This window comes from Meriones unguiculatus, chromosome 20 (genome assembly GCF_030254825.1).
Source record: "Meriones unguiculatus strain TT.TT164.6M chromosome 20, Bangor_MerUng_6.1, whole genome shotgun sequence".
Classification (NCBI taxonomy): domain Eukaryota; kingdom Metazoa; phylum Chordata; class Mammalia; order Rodentia; family Muridae; genus Meriones; species Meriones unguiculatus.
In genome coordinates, this window is record NC_083367.1 from 61,959,521 (window position 1) to 61,980,239 (window position 20,719).

The 20,719-nt window shown below is 47.8% G+C and overlaps 1 protein-coding gene across 2 annotated transcripts in view; it reads left to right on the plus strand.

Moving 5' to 3' along the window:
* The window catches only part of Prkn (parkin RBR E3 ubiquitin protein ligase), a 1,198,654-nt gene that overhangs the window by 1,161,889 nt on the left and 16,046 nt on the right, over positions 1–20,719 (plus strand). For both annotated transcript variants that reach the window (XM_060373144.1, XM_060373145.1), the window contains one exon: positions 1,137–1,220. In XM_060373144.1, the coding sequence (XP_060229127.1) occupies positions 1,137–1,220 (84 nt within the window). The remainder of the gene's footprint in view (positions 1–1,136; positions 1,221–20,719) is intronic.

Below are 20,719 nucleotides of genomic sequence, written 5' to 3' on the forward strand. Positions count from 1 at the left end.
CCTCTGGAAGTCTTCTGAGAGTTCCAGGCACCGCTGTGGTGTCTCATGTGTCAGAGGGGATGATGACACCTCCAGTTCATAGGGGCACAATATGGCGCCACCCTCAGCCACTGCAGCAGACTTGGACACGCTAGCGATGAGGAAAACATAATATACCTCCTTGGGGGTGGGGGTACCTCTTTAGCTTCCTCTTTGTAAAATGAAGGTGAGGGCGGCAGAGTCCTTGGGTGTCTTTTTTCGATGGTCACTGAATGCCAAAAGGGCACCGTTACCCAGTGGGAAGACCTTAGTGAGGCCTGGGGTTTGGCTCCGTGGCACAGTGCTTGCTCAGCTACCCGAGGCCCTGGTTTTCTTCAGCCCTGTCAACAGCAAAAGATCTGTATTAGGTCCCCACATGCGTTTCCTAAGGCTGCTGAAACAAAATATACCAAGCTGCAGGCTGTAAGCAACGGAAATGTGTTTTTCTTGCAGTCATTTCTGGGGCCTCTCCTTGGCTGGCAAATGGCTGTCCCTCATTGTATCCACACACGCTCGTTCCTCAGCAAATGTGTTTTGTGTTCTGATCTCTTTTTACAAGGACACCAGTCCTAATGGGTTAGGGCCATCCTCATGGCTCCTTTTACTCTACTCATATTAACGGCTCTATGTGCAAATGTAGCCTCAGTCTAAGGTCCTGGGGGATAAGACATTCTCTTCTGCATCTAGGAGAATGAAGGGGAATAAGCAAAAGGACACAGGCCAGTTCCAAAACATTCCATTCTTTTTTTTTTAATCACAACCTCTCAATTCAAAAGCAAGTCCACTAACCACATAAGCATATTGTGAAACAGACTTAGAACAGACATTGAAGATGACCCTGGAAGTTGTTGTTCTGGCTCTTTGCAGGCATCCTCCTGCATTGCTGCCTCTTCCAGTGGGCTCGGGACACCAGGAAGAAATGAGACAGGACACATCATCATTGTGACCCTGTTGAGGTGCACAGAATCCTCCCTGACAGTGAGCATCCCCATCAAAATATCAGTTGATTCCACTTTGCAGACAGTCATTTGACCCACAAGCCATCACTCAAGCCGGAGAGATTGAAACAGAGTGTGGAATGCAGCAGACCGTTCCTGACACACGCTCTTCTCTTGCAGTTCGTTTTCTGCCGGGACTGTAAGGAAGCATACCATGAAGGAGACTGTAACTCACTGTTTGAAGCCTCGGGGGCAACTTCTCAGGTAAGACTGATTTCCTTGTCCTGCAAAGCAAGGCACTCTGGTAGGCAGCAGCCCCCTTGGAGGTCACAGGAAGTTGGCTCCGCCATGAAAGCCCCAGTGCACAGTGCAGACAGCCTTGGAGCTGAGCCTCTGGCTTTCCCAGGTTCATCTTCCCCTCACAGGGGTACCATGTAGCTTTGCCAGTGGTCACGTGGGTATATCCCTGATCCCTGATAGTTTCTCCTCCTGTGGAGAATGGAATAGAGATAAGGTACATCCGTGTGATCAGAGGAGACTGGGATAAGACAACTGAGCAGCATCTAAATCAGAAAAATCCGTACTGCCCTTATTTTTATTTTATGATTTTATATTGTTGTTGTAGGTGTGTCCAACCTGTGACCCATAGGTTGGTTGCACAACACAGCTATGAATGCAGCTCAACACTGAATCATAAACTTACTTAGACCATTACAAGGGTGGGGTTTTTTTTTGCAATTTAGGGGGAGGGACGACTTGATTGAGCAGTTCTCAAAGCATGACAGAGTGTATGAATGACATCTGTCACAATTTCAGAAAGTTGAACACATCTGGCAGACCGACAAAAATGATCTCTGTGAGTACAGACGTTTCCTGTTTATGATAAGGTGACACCATAAGCCACAAATATTATAAAGTCAGAAGTGCTTTGGAAGACTGTTCTACAGAACGCCCTACCTTAGCCACATGGCACACTGTAGGGTCTTGATTGCCAGCACTGGTGATCACCGGGCCCAAGTAGCAGTTGCTACCCCCGCCCATCACCACTTCAGAGGACGGAACCTTGTAGTCACTCAGGGAAAAAGGTCAAAGTGCAGAAGCCCAAGTATGGTGCCTACTGGACATATATGGCTTTTACACTGTCTTGAAGAATCAAAGCTAAAGCATGGTAAGTCAGAGACATCTGTATCCAAGTACTATACCATGCGAGGAAACAGCTGCACATTTTTATCAGTCTCATCAACAGTGCTAAACTGTGTGTTCATCCTAATTGAGCAAAGATCACACTTCCTGAGCCCTGTTCACTAACGAGCTACACAAGGGTTAGGAAAATGTAAATGTTTTTCCTTTTATTTATTAATTATGATCAATCAAACTTTAAAGGAGTTTAGGAACTTCAGAGCAGTTGATGAATTTGCTCATTAGTTTTCTCTCAGTGTAGTTGTTGACAAGGGTTTAAACACCAAATCTGTGCAAATAAATACCCCATTTCATTGATAAGAGCCTAGGAAATAGGGACGTTTCAGAACATTTCAGTTTTATAGCCAGGAACATTAACATTCTGGATGATCTCAAGTCAGCACAGAGAGAAGTGTATCCCAGTAAGGTATTCTGCAGCTGTGTTTACCCAATATTAGCATAACTAAATAAATATAATCAGTGTCTTTTGGGTCTTCTCATAAGATCTTCTGTTGTTGACCACCAGCGTATCAGGAGACTTAGAAGTGAACTCTATTTCCACAGTCAAGGAAGCAACTGCATCTTCTGTTCATTTATTTCAGCTCAGGGACTATCAAGTTCAAGCTCACTGGGTACTGAAAGCAGGAGTAATAATAGCCCTGTGACCCCTGCCTTGTGTAGCAGAGAATGCTGAAGCAAGAGGCCCTGGGAAATGGGAATAACCAAGCAATTTACACCCATCAATAACCCAGACATGAACCAAAGCTTCCAAGCTGTGAGTTTCTATTTAAAAGGAGGGACTATCTTACTTACCCTTAAGCTGCCCAGGTTCCTGACTGTCTCTGTAATCCCACCCATCCTTCAAGAAGGAATGACCAACCTTGGTGTATAAGATTTTTTTTAAGTCATTATAACCTTAAAATCTAAGCCATAATAATGGGTGAAAGAAGATTAAAGATGGCCTTAGGTTCACATGATCAGTAGTACCAAGGGAGCTGTACTCATCATGTTATCAGCGTATGTTAAATTGAACATTCATATGGGTCAAAAAGCTAGGCTCACTGGCAAAACATAGATGAGTATGCTTCCCTTCAGAGGACTGAAGGAGAGTCATGGAACAGAGCTAAAGAGAAAACAAAAATTATATCAAAGTACCTGCTAGCCAAAGCCTAGCAAATATATAATTTTGTATAACACTTTCCTGGAAGTCAAGGAAGGTGGTTCTGAGTTCATCAAAGGGAAATACTGTATTCTTGACAGTGGCCCTAAAAACTATTGCAGAAGAAAGCATTCATTGGCAAAGGTACCAGCATCTGTCCAACTCTTTTCCTGTTTCCATTCCTGTATTCCAAACCCAATACAAGATCTGTGCATAAGCACTGGGTAGAGCTGTGTTGAGTGCTTCATAGCTTCATAGTGAAAAGGTATTATTTTATTCAACAAATGTATACTAAGCACCTATAGTAGTTAGGCATTGTTCCAAGCCCCATGAATAAGGGGCAAGATCCCTGCTTTTTATAGTGGTTTTGTGAATTTACTAGATACTGAAAGGTTGCACAGTCAACCTAAGAATTTCAATGAGTTATGGGTAATACATGCCATACTGCCTCTTCAGTCTTGATTCTAGAGCCCTACTGTTAATCCTGAGATTTGCCAAAGAAAAACCAATTCTACCATTTGGGGCCAAATTTGATGCGAACTTTATTAAATATTAAATGCTGACCAAAAGATGGACTTTGGTCAGGACCACTCCCTGGAATTTCCCAGGGACACGCAAAACACACGTTGTTAGGGTTTTTATGGACAAAACTCATAGACCACCATACTTTCCCATGAGGCTTTTTTATTTTCTAAGAACTACAAGTCCCAGCATTCTAGGGAGTTACCTGGTCTTTTGGTGGGTGGGGCTAATAGGTTAATTTCAGGTACTACACTATCTCTAGAGTTCTCTGCCTCCTGTATCTGGCTCCTGATCGCAGAACCACCCTCCTATTCCTCCTATTTGAAAACGAAGCAAACTCCCCAACAACTTAAGAAAAGTATGTCTGCGTGGTGGTTTAAATGAAAACAACCCCCATAGGCTCATATATTTGCATGCTTAGTCCCCAGTTGATGAACTGTTTGAGAAGGATTAGAATTAAGGGGTGTGTCCTTGTTGAAAGCAGTGTGTCATTGGGGTGGGCTTTGGGGTTTCAAAAGCCCATGCCAGCTTTTATCTGTCTCTCTGCCTGCTGCCTTAGGATCAGGATATAAAGTCCTCAGCCACTGCCTGCCTACCTCCATGCTCCCTGCCATTATAATACTAGACTAAGCCTCTGAAATATGAGCAAGCCCCAATTAAATGCTTTTCTTTATAAGAGTAGCCTTGGTCATGCTGTCTCTTCACAGCAATAGAACAGAGACTAAAACACCCACTGTTGCTAGAGAATCGAACCTGGAATCTTTGCTGCCACATTTTCTTGAGTCTTGAAATCAATCAGGGACCCCCAGGAAGACCAATCAGATGGAAGGCACGATGGAGTCCGATGATGGGGTAGGTCACAAGAGCCAGCACCAATATCGAGGTCTGTGTCAGCATTGGCAGGAGCCACAACTATCCTTGGACAAAGGAGGAAGGTATTCCATGAACCATGAGCTGGATCCATGGCTGGAGGAGGAAACTTAGGACAGGCAGAATCATGGAGAACCCAGCGTTGGGCCTAAAGCAAGGAGAGACCATGATAGAACATCTCAACTTTCTCTCTTTCTCACTCTCAGTTCTTGGGTTTCTCATTGGCCATGCAGAACTCAAAGCCATTTGTTAGGGTCCTAAGGACAAAGTCCATGGGAGTCAGCCTTCCAGGGGAGAAGAGGGAAAGCATGAAGGACAGCCAGCACATTCTTCCTCTTTTTTTTTAATTAATTAATTAATTAATTGATTCACATCCTGATTGTAGCCCCCTCCCTCCTCTTCTCCCACTCCCATACTCTTCCCTTTTTCCCCATATGCCCTCCCCAATTCCCCTGAAAGGGGGAGCTCCCATCCACCTGAGCTCATAAGTCAATAGCACATTCTTGATGGGCAACTCACCACACCTCCACAGTTACTCTTGGGTATAAAAACAATGAATCAGACAAGCTATTTCATCAGACTGCAATGGCCAGACCCCGTCAGCAGCCGAATGAAGAGGGTTCAATTTTCAATAGAGCTGGCCTGTCCCTTGCTGCCCACAGCCCTCAAACAGCTCAGGCAGCAGCTTCACTCACCTGCAGACTTGAGAAGAATGATCCTCTCCACATCAAGGAATCAACACCTATTGGCAGCCCCCCTTAAAACCAATCTCCACACGCATCCATATCTAAATGCTGCCAGTAGCCACAACCCCCTCGTGGGCCTCTTCGGGGTTTTCTCTCAGTTCGGTTCACTCAAAGCATTCTCTCTTGTCGGCCGCTTGGAACTCCTCTTGGTGTCTTGCCTTCAGAGCTGATTAGTTTCTGTTTCTTGATAATGCCTTCTCCAGAAAAGGGAGCCCATTTCTCCTGGGGCCCAACAAATTTTTGCCATCAGTTAAACTGCCTGACCCAAATGTTAATGTATTTTTTTATTAATATAATATGTAAAAAAAAAAGGCAAACTCAAAAATTGGTTTTAAAATATTGAACAGGCTTTAAGTTGGAATGGCTGGGGGTTTGGGGAGTCCATGGCAGAAGATCAATCCATCATACGCTAATGAGGGTCCAGCCCCATTTTCTCTTGCCTGACGCTTGTTCCCTGGGTGCTCTGGCCCCGTCCACACAGTCCCCTGAAGGTTTCCTAATGACTAAACACTTGCTCTTGCAAACCACAAAAATTGACCCATGCTCCCAGTGGTTCACAGTAGCTGATGGTATGCTCCCTATGTAACAGCGGGACAGACTGAGACATCCCAACATTGTCTAAAGCCACAAAGAAAATTGACCTCAGTGGCTATGGCCACTTTGGAAATTATTTCCTCCCCACCCCCACCCCCTTTTTTCTCTCTCTTTGTGGCTAGTAAGTCAATTGTATCCAAAAGGAATGTGTCCGTCCCTGCCTGAAGAGCTCCTACTCATCCCTCAAGGCCCAGATCCTTTGTCTCCTCCTCCATGATGCTTTCTGCTCACCCCAATGTCTCCCCTAAACCTCACAAATGCTGCACATTCATCACATGGAAATGTTCTCCCTGCAGCATCTTTACATCCAGGTGCCTGGCACCTAGCAAGTTCTCATTGAAGGTTTACAAAATGACTGCCAGCCCCCTTCATCTCCACTCCTCCCTCCTCTCCAGGACGTTGCAAAAGCACAAGAATAGAACTGGCCACTTCCGAGCTAGTTCTGGCCTCAGTTGTCTCTCCAGTCATGGAAGGAAAGATGATTCCCCTAGTGACCCCCAGCCTTCTGAATCACAGGGATAAAACCAGTATTTGTCCAGGATAAACATAATCACACACAGTTGGGATGTGTGTATTTATAAATGGCTTGCAAATGCCCCTTCTATCCTGAACCTCATCACAATTTTCTGTGATAGGCCTTCATCCAGGGCAAGGCTAGGTGAGGGGTGTAAGGCTGATAACCATCAGGTGACTATTGACCAAGACTTTGGGAGCTATACCCGTGACCACTTTCTTCCACCCCAGGGAAGCTTCAGTGTCCCCTCTCAGTTGCTCTTTGTGGTCACTCTGCACAAAGAGAAGAGGGGTGGTGTTTACTGGCTGGTGAAATGCTCCTCCAGGAATGGTAAATACAGATTCTATCAGAGAGCAGGAGTTTGAAACAAAACTGAGCCAACCCCAAGACCTCCTGCTAAAACAAACACAACAGCAGAAGTCAAAGCACCAGCCTACAATCCATAGTGGACTGTCACATAGTGACATGTCACAGTCACAGGGTGGGAACTGTGGCTCACCGCAGAGGGGCCAGTCTCTCTAATGGGGCAGCTTCTACACAGCTACACAGCGTTAGCAACATGTACAGAAACAGGGGCCTTTGTTAGTTAGCTTCCTGTCCTTACGACAAAATAAGTAACGTATAAAGAGAAAGGGTTACTTGAACTCACAGTTTTCGAAGTTTTGGTCCAGTAGACAATGTGCCCATCCATCTGAGCAGATCTGGAGGATGAGTCGCCTAGATGTCAAAGGTTTCCTTTCCATTTGGTACCCACCACACAACTGCAGCCCTTCCTCCCCTGGACGCTCCATTATCCTGTCTAGAATGGTGATGCTTTGCATGCTGGTTGATTAGCAAATGGAGCGTCAAGAGACCAGATGTCCCCTATAGTTAGAAGTCTGCTGGAATGTGTAGTATGCTCTCAGATAGAGGTGTCCCCCAACCCCCACATGTGTGTGCACGTGCTGTGGAAACTAGGAGTTCTGAACCGTGAGGCCCAGCTGCCCAGGGGGAGAGCATATGTTCCCAAGCGGGTCACTCAGGGTCATGATAAAGGATAGATAGGGTCGTTCCTGCTTGAACTCCTTCATTCTTGAACTAAACTTGCTATTTATGGGAGATGTGGCACCATATCCCGCATCCCGGCTGCTCCTCTATGGTCTAGGTCTCTCTCAGGGCTGACTGCCCATCGTGTTACAGCACAGCTCCATGCTGGAGGCCACTCCGTCACTCTCACCAGTCCATAGCTTCTGGCCAGAATGGCACACAGCATAGGGCCAAATCTCCCTGTGGCCATTTGCCTGCCGATCATATGACACATCCTTTGTCTCCGGAGGATGTCTTCAGTCCAAGGAACTGTTGTGGAGGGGTCTGTCAGGTTTCGGGCGGTAGGGATGCCTGAAGCTGTGCTGTCAATAAAAAACAAACCCATACCCAGAGTAGGAATAGCTTCCTATCAGGATGGGCCGTCTCCCCTTCCGGGACACCGTTGGTTGGCATCCTTGAGGGAGGAAGCTCTACTTGGGCCTCGACGCTGGTCTTCATTGGTGGCAGCTTGGGTAGAGCAGTGACAGCGGCAGCATCACCCTTGGCAGCCGGATGTCCAAGTGGCAGGAACTGGGCAAGTCTCTCTTCTTGCTGCTCTGACTGCTTCAGTAAAGCTCACTGAACTGTGACCAGAGTGGCCAGTGACCAGCTCCCTGGGTCCTGTCTGCTTTGTTTAAGGAAACACTTCGGTGTGCTCTGTCTTCTGAGCGCCACTCTGAGGCTGGTCGTTCCCGCCTCATGTCCTCTTGCCTAGGTCTGCCCCAGTGCCTTCCCCACAGGTCCCCTTGACTTACTTGTCCCCCGTCTTGCATAGCTTCCCTTAACTAACCTGCCAAGGTGTCTACCCTGCTTATGAGGCTGCAGAGCCTCTCAACTCAGTTCCTCTTCTTTCCACACAAAGTGTGTGCTGAACTTCTCTCTCTATCTGCTCACTACTATAGCAAAACACCACAGACTGAGTGGGTTCTAAAGAGTAGAAGGTTTTTTGTTGTTGTCGTCATTGTTTCTGGTGGTGGTGGTGGTATTTTTTGGTGGGAGGGGGGAGACATGGCTCAGAGGTCAAGAGCACTGACTGGCTGCTTTTTCACAGGTCCTGAGTTCAATTCCCAGCAACCACATGGTGGTTCACAACCATCTATAACGAGATCTGGTGCCCTCTTCTGGCATGCACGTGTACATGCAGACAGAACACTGTACATGATAGATAGATAGATAGATAGATAGATAGATAGATAGATAGATAGATAGATAGATAGATCTTTTAAAAAAAAAGAATAAGTTTGTTTCTCAGTTTGAGAGCATGGAGTCAAAGGTCAAGGAACCTGGCGAGGATCTGCTTGCTAGCTTTCCGAAGAGACCTTCCTGTTGCAGCCTCCAAGTAGAAGAAGCAAAGCTGTTTTCTCGGGGCCCCTTTATAAGGATGCTCATCCCATCCTTCCTCAGAGCTTCGTCGCTTCAAGGTCCCTAGTTTTCAGGAGACTGGAAGGGACACACACATTCAGACCACAGCCAGAGAATTGCCAAAGATAAACCCATCTAGTGGCTTTCTCCTCACCCTCTCATTCAACACTAAAGAGGCCATTGTGCAGCAACAAAATGCTTCTGATAGCCCTCGCTTGCTAAGAAAAGCCAACCATGAAGCCTGGCTCCCTCGTTGCTTATGTGTTACACTTGGAACTGAACTGCAGTGTGGTTGCTGCAGATGGCTCAGGAGAGCATCACAACTAAGAGACCCCGACACCGTGCTCAGTAGGAACCCAGGACCTCTTAAATGCTAGGCAAACTATCTTCCACTGAGTTTACCCAGGCTCCAGGTTCAGGAATGTCGCCTAGCCTTGTAGCAAGGGGGCTGGAAGCAAATGTCCCACTGTGAGTTGTGAGTTGCCTAGCTTACCCAGGAGTGTGGCTTTGTGACTGGGAACAATCCTGGATTTCATGTCAGCCCAGACTATCTGCTCCTGGAAACTGAGAAACCCCAGACCTCGGCCCCAAGGTGAGATGAAGCTGTGTATGTGAGATGACAAAGGCACACAGCAGCTCATGAATACAGCAGGGAAGGCAGAGCCATGGTGGGCTTGAGAAAAAAATCCACAGAGAGGGAAGGAACCAGAACACAGACTGAGGGAAGGGAGCATGAGGATGCGTAATTCAAACTTCATTGGAAGAGGAAACGGAAGAAGCAGTTTTGGGGGGAAGCAACAGTGACACTGTGGACTCCCCCACAGAGGCATCCGGGGGCTAGAGCAGTAGATGCACAAGGGCCTCTTGGGGGAAAGAGTATTAGGCCCAAGTCTCCAGGACCCCAGAGACCACCAAGCAGCCGATTCCAATGCAAACTGCAAACGCACAGGCCCACACTCTCACCAACACAGAGGTTGAGAGTAGAGCCCTGACCTCAGGGGGAGGAGGGTTTTTAGTGGTTTACAGTGAGGTTGGGAAATTGCAGCTAGGTAGTTTTATGATTGATTGACATTTTGCAAATATCGGGTGTCCTGAGGAAATTGTTTGCCCGGAGGGCCAAGCCAAACCATAATTGTTTTACTCATCCTATTGTAAACACCTGGGTAAATTCCAGATATTCATTGATTAGCCATTGCTAGGGGAAATGGTTAAATATTACTGGGTTTTCGCTACTCCTTGGGTAGGGGACCCCATTGTCTTCTTTCTGGAATTGGTGACCTATGGCCTAGTTCCTGGAACTGGTGGCTTTTGAGGTGCAGGTGGAGGGTCAGGCCTGGTTTTTTTCCAGAGCTTTCCCAAAGCCAATAACCAAAGTGCAAGATTGCCTGTCTCCAAAGGAGTGTCCTTGCTGTGGTCTGTACCCACCCAGCTGTGTTCCCTGAGTCAAGAGACTGAGCGACGTTTACTGTTCTCATGATTTGGGAGCGTACTTACTGAATCACCTGTTGCTCTACGTAAAATAGCTTTATTGATGCCACTCCTCCTGAGTCGTCCACTCTGGACACGGCCTAAGTGATGTGCAGACAGAGCAGAATGGTGGTGATAGATCTCCATTAAAGCTAGGGTGTCTGCCCAGATCGTCCCTCCATCTCCTCTATGGGAGCTAAATAAATGCTGAGGACACCACCAGACTCTCAATGGTGCATTTACAAAGCACTTAGCCTGTGTGAAAAGGTTTGCTCTGGAGCAGAAATGGCCCTAGGCTGGCCATCAAAGGAAGCAGTTTGATTTCTTTCACTTCCAGGCAAGTCACTCAAATGCTTATAGCTTTTTTCCTCTCTGCCACATGGGGCCAGTAAGATCTACTGAACTATAAATAATGAAATGAGAAGGTATGTGAAGTAATTTACAAGTCATAGAGTACCGCAAAATGATAAAAAATTGTGGGTCTTGGGCTGTTTAAAGCTAGATGCTAAAAATGTCAGATACTACAGAGAGAAAGTGAAAGATGTGATTGAAGGGCAAACAGAATCACACTGTACCCAGGCAAACCTCTCTCTTTATAAATTACGTAGTCCCAGCTGTTCTGTCACAACAGTAGAAAACAAGTCATAAATAACATATTCTCCTACATTACAATAGAAAGAGCCAATGAAGCAGAATAACTAAGAATAAAGTGATTGATGAAGAAAGAGGTTTCATTGGTTTGTTTGTTTTGTTTTTCTGAGTTGGGGTTTCTCTGTGTAGCCCTGGCTATCCCAGAATTCACTTTGTAGACCAGGCTAGCCTCAAGCACACAGAGATCCACCAGCCTCTGCCTCCTGAGGGCTGGAATTTAAAGCTTACACCACTACCACCCAACTTAATAAAGAGTTTTCTTTTGGCTCTTTTGGTTCTGGAAGTCGAAGCATGCACCATGGTCCACTGGGTTTCTGGTGAGGACATCAAAACAGCTCAGCTCCAAGCAGGATGTGAAAGGCAAGCAGGCCAACGAAGAGATGGAGGAGAAGGGGCTGCTGCTTTCTAACAACCTGCTCCCTGGGGACTGTCTAGTCTTACAAGAAAGACATGAATCTCTCTTAAAGGTCCCACTTCCCAACACCTACACACTGGCAGAAGATTTACCACCAACCCTGGCCTCAAATCTATCCTGGGAGGCAGACCCTTCTGGAACAGACCCAGGATGGATGCATTCATTCATTTGTTCATTCATTCATTCATTCATTTTCTTTTCCTCTCTTCTCTCTCTTCTCTCTCTTATTTCTCTCCTCTCTTTCTCTTCTCTCTCCTCTTTCTTCTTTCCCTCCTCTCCCTTTTCTTTTTACTTATCTCTTCTCTCTCCTCTGTCTCCCTTCTCTCCCCCTCTTATTTCTCTCCTCTTTCTCTCTTCTCTCTCTTCTCTCTCTCTTTTCCCTTCTCTCTCCTCTCTCCTGTCTCCTTTCACTTCTCTTTCCTCTGTCTCCTTTCTCTCCCCTCTTCTTTCTTTTTTCTCTCTCCTCTCTGTCTTCTCTCTCCTTTCCTTTCTCTCTCATCTCTTCTCTCTCTATCTTTCTCTCTGTCACTTTATCTCTCTCTCTCTCTCTCTCTCTCTCTCTCTTCCTCTGCCCCCCACCCCCATTGCACTTGCAAAGTTTCTCTTCTCTTCTGGCATTCTCATCTTCGGCTGGTTCTTCGGCCATACCCCAGATAGAAACCATGGGCAGGAGAGGAGAGGCTTCTCCATTGCAGCTCCTTGGCAGCCTTTGCCATGTTTAGCTTCCTACAGTAGCCACAGCCACAGGCAACTGGGAGCCTTAGCGGATGGCGCCCTCTAGTGTTCCAGCTCTTGTGCTACACTTGGGTACAGGGACTCTCAGCCCTACAAGTGTTACAGTTCTTATGAAAACCTAGCATGTCAGGGTCCCTCACCCTCAAACAGCAGCTTGTGATACATATTCCCAATCTAAGTATCAGAACTATGACAGTCATAGTGTTATTTAGTCCTTGGATCTGGATATCCAGTCCTGTGGACCTTAAGGGCTGGCAGCGCTCTGGGACTCTTCTATTGACCAAAGTCTGCAGTTTCTCATCTCTGGCTCTTTGCAGCCCTCTTGCTTCAGCCTCGACTCTCTGTCCTCTCTCATCTTCCTTCCCACAGTTTTCTTGTTCCTTCCCAAGCCACTCTCTGGAACTCTGCAGCTGCTGCTGGCTGCTTTGACCACGGTCACGGCTGCTGCTGCCGTGCCTCTGCTGTCCCTTCTTCCAGCTATCTTCTAGAGGTTTTAGCTGCTGAATTCCAGTGCCACTCCTTTGCTGGCCCTGCCCCCTGCTGTCTGTCTGTCTCTGGGCTCTCAAGGCGTTACAGTTGTTCCTCTACCTAGTCATTTGGGGAAATGCCCTGCCCTGGTCTGAGGCTGCTAGATGGTTAAGAGCCCACCAAGTCTGCCGATAGCAAAAATTCCAAGTGAAGTAGTTTGAAACAGTTGCAGCTGAGGCTGTGCCTTCAGGAGTTGGGTGTGCTTCAGCAGCAGACAGCTGCGGCTATTGTGTGACTTTCTCAAGGCCTCTGGGAAGTATTCAGAGGAGGAGCGCTAGGTTAAGGTCTTCCTCCTAATGCAACTGACAGTCCTATGCTCCAGGCAGCCAGCACATCAGGGAAGAGTCTAAAGCTGTCAGTTAAGAAGGCGAATTGCCTCATCCTCCAACACATTTGCATATTTGCCCAAAAAAATAATCACAAGGAATATTTACAGGAAGAACTTTTGCTCTCGGTATTAATAGTGGTTTTTAGCAAGGCTTTCTCTCACCTGGAGATCTTGCCCGAATGAAACTTCCAATCCATGTGCCTTGCTGTCTTACATCAGCTCTGGCCAGAGGTCAGCTCCTTTCCAGATACCCTACTCAAGTCCCCATCCTGAGGAAGGTTTGGGAAAGCCTCCTCTGAAAGCAGGGATTCCAGAAAGGGGTTTGAAAGGGTTTGGACTCTTAATGGGTCTTAGCATCACTAGTGAGGAGACAGACACAGCTCCACACGGCCGCTCTCAGCAGCCTGAGGAGTTCCTCAGGACCTTTAGGGGCACCAGCTCAAGCCAAAGCAGGATCTTTCAGCACTAGAAAGACTTCCAAGAGAAGGCAGTTTATTATGAAGCCAACTTAGAGATTTTATTGAAGATATTTTCACATAGGCTTACGCATGAGGGTTAAGAGAAAGGGGGTGCTCAAGCAAAGAAAGTCAGACACGACTGTGAAGATGGGAGCTAGGGGGATGGAAGTCAGACCTGAGAGTGTGAGTGCGGGCTTTTCAAAGACAGCACAGAAAGCAAGCCCTGCCTAAGTGTGGGCACCAGCTTCTCAAAGGAGAGTAGTAAGTCACTGTCTGCGCATCAACCCTATGTACCATTTTAGTGGCTCACGCCTTGGGTGATACCTCAAAGAGTTACTAAGAAATGCCCCCCACAAGTGAAGTAGGTGTGGTGGCTCCAGAGACACCTTGAATGGGAGTGTGATCTGGTAAGAGGAGACCAGGAGCCACTGGGGATGCACAAGAGGGTTGGTACATGCCCCTCTCCACCGCGGGTTTTCTGGCGAGCGCCCTAGAATGTTGTAGGTTTATGGCTAGGAAATGATGGCCTTGGGCTGTAAACAATTTTCTGGAATTCTCACTTCCCCACTGGTAACAGACCAGACAGGAAAAATGGTTTACCAGGCACACTGCAAGAGAATCGTAAGCTGGACAGTAGCTAGAGTGTACGGCGCATCAAGAGGGGCGGTCCAGACCGGCCTGGGTCCAGTCCTGGGAAGTTAACATGAATGCACATAACGTCCGGGTCTGAAGTCCGCGCTGCGTAAATAAGGGTCACACAAATCAGGCTGTCCTCGTAGGTCAAAGTTCAGTCCTGGTCCAAAGCTGGGGCCACAGGATATCTAGATACATGTCTGTGGTGTGGGGCTACTGCATTCCGGAGCCAGCAGATTGGGATTCCTGGACCAAACTTATACATGTTTCCTAATGCAGATGGGGTCTATTTCCGGGTTTCTTATTCATGGACTTCCCTTCTCATTGACACACCACACATAGTCTCACACACACACACACACACACACACAAGCACTCACACACACAAATACTATATACACTCATACCCGTGTACACATCCCCACACAGAGACCACACACGGTTACACACACCAGTGCTGAATACCACATACATTGCAGAAAACGTTACACACACCGCACACGTGTTCTACCACATAAGGCACACTATGGACTCCCCCCACATATATGCCATACCACATGCACCCTATATCCTGTAGATGCACCAGCCATGAGCACGTCTGACCAGAAACAGTGGAATACGCTGATGTCTTCTCCACGGTGTCGGAATCTGTTGAGCAACAGTAAATTCCCAAGGCGCAGTGGTCTCCGTGTCGGCAGTTTGCACACAGCCCTGCTTCCCTTGGTTCTCCGACAACGCTGAGCACTGGCTCTTTCCTTCAGGCCGTAATTGCTCATACTGACTGACACCACACACCACACTCTGAACTCATCCATGCCTGCGTATCGTTCAGAAGGACGTTCTCATTTACACACATCTGCTGGCCACAGAGTGGAGACAAAGATTACAATGTCTCCAGCAGAAACCCAAGATGATGAGGTGTAAATGGATTCTGTGCGGATAAGCCAGCTGCAGAAGACGCCTCGTGCGGCTGTAAAAATCAGACAGCGTGGAGTCGGGGTTGACCTCAGAGCGGTGGAGATGAGTCCAGCCACAGAGGAAAAGAGGCCAGACGGAGGGGCTGAGGAATGAAGAGGCTTGGGTGGGCCGCAGTTGCATGGGTGGTACGGGTGGAGCTGGGTTGACAGGACTGTGGGGGTCCTGGCTGTCAGGTGACAGGTCGGTGGGGACCTTTGTCACAACGGCACCCCTTGTCTGTTGTAGCCTAGCATGGCCTGGTGCATCCAGGGAGACCTTGGGCCTGGTTTCCTTGATTTGACCGTAGCATCCCCATGTGCCTTTGAGGGCTCAGTTCATCCTCATAAAGGCACAGGTAGGTCACACCTACCCCGAATCTATAGTTTACCACACCCTCTGCTACTTGGAATAAGGGCGGGGGTAGGTCCCAGACAGATGTCATTGTCTGTGACTCCACCCAGGGGCACAACCATGCTCCACCCTCAAAATGGAGTCAAAAGCTGTCTGTAAAGCATCTCTCAGGGCAAGGAGCAGTCTAAAACAGCCACAGCCTCAGACAATATGGAGCAACTTATAGCAGGACACAGCCTGATTCTAATTATACCACAAACTACATAATACATATCGCACACAACTCACACAGCCCACGCTATACATACATACTCATACCACACATATAGGTCGTACACAAATATGCACTCTGACTATACTCAGAGTATAGTACATACTCACTGCTGCATGCATGTGAGTGCGCGCTCACACACACACACACCAAGAGAATGATGATTCCCACTGAAGAAAACTGCGCCTTGAAGTTCAGAGTAGCTGCAGAACACCTCTAGCCACCAGAGGGCGCTAAATCCTTAAGAGAAACGCTGTGTTTCTAACTGGCCACTAGTCTTACGCCGCGTATACATTTGAAAAGCTGAAAACTGGATTTTGGCTATCATTACCTCTTAATTCCCGGACTGGTTCAAACCAGGTGTGGTGGAGCAACATAGGTGCGTTGCTGACCATTGGCGTTAACAGGAAAGCTGGGTTCAGATGCCGGCACATGGGTGCTCATCAGCATGTCCCAGACTGTCATGAATGCTCTATGCAAGGAACATAATCGAGCACGTATGTGTCTTGCACAGTGTCAGAGTTTGCTGAATAACAATGGCTTCACAGGGTAGCATGGCTTCAATAGCAGCACTTGGCTCCTCGTCAGACCTGTCTTGGTAATCTGGCTGAGGTGAATGCAAGATCATTTGTTCTTCATTTCTATTGTTTTGTTGCTGTTTAATTTTCAAGGCAGGGTTTTTCTGTGTAGCCCTGGCTGTCCTGGAGCTTGCTCTGTAGGCCAGGCTGGGCTGGAACTCAGAGATCCACCTGCCCCTGCCTCCCAAGTGCTGGGATTAAAGGCGTGTTCTACCACCGCCTGGCTTTTGCTTTGTTACGCTCTCATTATGTAACTCCGGTTTGCCTTGAACTTGCTGTGTAGACTAACTCACAGAGATCTGCCCGCCTCTGTGGTATACCGCCTCCTGAGTGTGGTATTAAAGATGTGCACCCCCATGCCTGGCTGGGGGTCTTTTATCCCAGTCTGAATTCCTGAGGTGAACTTGTGTCACACAGCACACAGCAAATCTACCTATCTCCGAGTACATGGATGTACTTGGCTTACAGAAGGAGCAAAGGTTAACGAGGCTGCAGGGGAGTTCTTGTTCTCGAAGAGGGATGGGGAGTGCGCAGCACTGATAAGATAACCCCAGACGCACCACAGAAGCTGCTGCTGTAGACAGGCTGCCAGGGAGTCAACCTTGAGCGCAAAGATGGACGGAAGGAAGGGGCAGAACTGGGTCTGGCCCACATGGGCAAGCAGGACGGGCAGACCACAGTTAAATAGGGGCATCAAGTGGGGCACCAAGATTCGATGAAGCCCCAAGGAGACCAGAGAGCTCTCCGTCCATCAGTCCCTCATGCACAGTCTGCGTGTTGGATGATAGGTGCCCTTGGGGCCCTTGCCATGCCAGGGTCTACCACTGTGTGGGTCGAGGTGAGAAAGTTACACTTTTTCCATGGGCCAGCATTTGTCCTTGGGCCTTGTTCACCAGATGCCATTTTTTTTTTCAATTCATCATATCCTAATTTTGGTTTTCCCTCCCTCAACTCCTCCTAGTTCATCCATGCCCCTCCTCTCACCCAGATCCAAACCCTTTCTTCTTAGAAAACAGACAGGTCTAAGGAATGGCAATAAAAGTAAAATAAGATAAATTTTAAAAAACAAATTGGAATAGGACAAAACAAACAAACCAAACACACACACACACACAGGCAAAGAAAAAGCCTAAGAAACACATATAAACAGAGACACACATATTCACACACACAGGAACACCATAAAAACCCAAAACTGGAGGCCATGGTATATACACAAAAGACTGGAAAAACATTCTTTTAATGCCCTGAGTTAATGTTATTAGACAGAGAACCTCCAAAGCTGCCATTGGTTCTTTGTCTGTTGACCGTTTCTATACTGTGGGCCCAAAGCACCACAATTTATCAGCTCAGTCCCTGAAAGTTGCTGTTCCATGGCTCACCAGCGGAGGGCAGGCTGCCCACAGCAGCCATCTGCAGCCGGAGCAGCTGCTTGACTTTTCACGCTGGGGAGGGCTGGGCAAAGGCAGGGTTTCGGTCAGTGTGGCAAGTGAGTGTCACCAGGCATTGGATTACCATGAGAAAAGTGGAATTTAAAAGCTGGCCCTTGCCCGAAGAGAACCTAGGTGGAGTATGCCAAGTATGTCTTCAGCAATGCCTGGCTTTGACCCATTTTAGAAAACAAATTTCATTTTCACTTTTAGGATTAAAAGATCCTTGTGCAATTTTATTTTCTAACTCAGGATCGCAAATAAAATTTCTAAAACAGGGAAGAGAGCCCTTGTGTGGGTAATCTCTACTTCTGGTATCTCTACATCTGGTATCAAGCCATTGTTTGAGCTAGAAAGCCACAGATTTGCTTTCAAAAGCTTCATGGGGGGTGGGGAGGGAATACTTCAATTTACCTGTGTAGGAGGTTAATGACCCATCAAGGCTTCAAAAGTCTCTGCCATCACTGCAAGTTCTCAGTCTTCATCTCCCTGTCTCCGTATGCCAGAAATGAAGGTGGCAATGTCAACAATGCAGCTAAATGAGAAAGTACAAACAGTCTGCCGGCAGGGCACGCCAGGCTCCCCGCTCAGCTTTGTGTCTCATTTCCTCACAAGGACCATCACGGGGCCTGCAGTGCTGCTATCACACTTCTGAGGAGGAGAGGAGCCCCAGGCCAGGTCTTCCACCCAAAGTCATGAGCAAAGAATGGCCTTGAGCTTGAAGGCCAGGCATGACACGCCCAGAGTGTCTCAGGACGCAGACACTCAAAAAGGTCCCAGGCAGATCCCCGGGGCTGCAAACAAAAGCACCCATGCAGCCCTTTCGGAGTCATAGCTTGCCTAGCATGCTGACACTGGGTTTGCCGAGGCAGTTTGACACTCTGCCGTTTTCTATACACATACAGACATATAGATACATGTAAAGAAATATTCGTATAGGAAGAGGCGTATATGGAAAGATTTATATGTCAGAAGGATACAGTTATATACCTTAGAAGAAACTGTGACTTTTTTTCAGGCATACATACCTAGGAAAAGACATTTCTTCCATTTTAGTTCACTCCACCGTGCGCACACCGATTCCTTCCTAGGATAGGTGTGCCACTAGGAGACCCAGAGGTTCCTCTAATTGGCTGTCTTGTCCTGCTGCCCTCCGAGAGCCACACTCTATATTTTGTGTGAATCTGTGACAGTGCTGAGTCACGAGGCGTTGCTCCTAGCAACGTAATGCGTGTTCCTGCCAATGTAATGCGTGTTTGTGTGATTGGGGCCGTCCTGAGGCAGGGGAGGGGGATTTACCCCACTCCCAGTCTTATTCCCCAGGCCTAAAACCGGATGTGCACTCCCGAAGAGAAACCGTGACCCCACCCCCAAGCCTCTTGCTCCTCATAACCTCAGGGACTTGTCTAAGGATTCTGCTCTCTGTACCTTACTGCAAGGCCAGGTGACTCTAAACCACCAGGTGGGAGCATGAGCACCCGCATTGTCTAAAAGCCTCCAGCCCCTGACTGAGTCCACTCCAGAAGGATTTTAACACTGGTGTTAAATTGGTGTTCAGGGTGCAAAGCCAAGAAGTATCCGCCTCTGTGGGGATTCCCCAGGCACACTAGCATGCACGGGAAAACATCCCCCAAGGTCATCTGACCAGCAGCAGAGATGTGGCCCCAAACTCTCTGTGGCTCCAACTCCACCAGGGTGGAAAGAACAAAAATGGCTGTGACATGGGAGAGTACAGGAGAATCCTTCCAGACCCTCTGGGTGACTTTTGCTAAAAAGAAAGGTAGGCATGTGGTAGGTACAGCAGAACCATCAGGGATTCTCAGGGGGGAAAGATGCTGACTCTGGCACTGCGGGTCTGTGCCTGTCCTGAAAAGTGTCTGAAGGTCATGCTGAGCCAAGAGCCAGCTGAGGACGAGTGGTGGAGACACGTACATGGATGTCCCTGTTCTAGTCCCAGGAAGGAGGGTAGATGGGGCCTAGGGGCCAGAGCCTTCCCTGTCTGTGATCCTGGAGAAACTATATATATGCCCTTTTAAGACCAGTACGAATATCTACTTTGTTTGATAAGCCGGGCTCTTCAAAACATAGTCTGTCTTAGTTAACAGGGTTTCCATGACAAAGTGCCAAAGATAGCATAGTTTATAAACAACACAGAGTTGTCCCTAAAGGTTGTGGGGATTGGCGATCAGGGCTCCAGCACAGCTGGGGTCTGGCGAGGACCATCTGTCAGGTTGCAGACCATAGCAAGACAGCTGCCAGGGTACCCCCTCTGGGGGGGGAGGGATGAATCCCATCCTGGGGGCTGCCTCAAAGGCGAGCTTCCGATGTGAGTCTTGTAGGCAGAGTCTGTAAAAAGGAAGGGGTAAGTGGTCTGTCTGTGAAAGAGAAAACACAAGCAGAAGTTGCTGGTGGCCTTCCTGCCTTTGCCTCTCCCATTCCAAGGGTCAGAACCCAGGAACTCACTTCACACTAGACTGTAAATGGCCACGAGGTCATAGTCTTATATCCCTGTTAGCTCTTAAGTTTGGGTCATGCTAACAGGAAGAGGTCTGCCTGGGGAGATGGAAGATTCCCTTGCAGGGAAATCCTCAAGAGTACTTCCTTGGCCTTCAAGTCACACCCAATAGATCCTAATACCAGAAACTGGTATTTTGAGAGAAAAAAAAAAAAAAAGTTTTTCTTCTTCCTTTTTTTTTTATAGTCCTCCCCATCCCCACCCTGACATACCAAAAGCGCATTATTGTACAGTCTCTGGGAGGCGCGCCCTGCCTGCCTGTCCTTAGCTGAGCACATATGCTTTGCCGTAGTAAACTTTGTGTTCACCTGGCTTAATCTGGCTACTCGAAAATAAAGCCTGTGCATGTGCTTACGCACCCTAAGCCGGGGACCTCAACAGCGGCTGCTGTGCCAGAGTCTTTATAGGAAAGCTCAAAGCCCTTCCTAAGCTGCC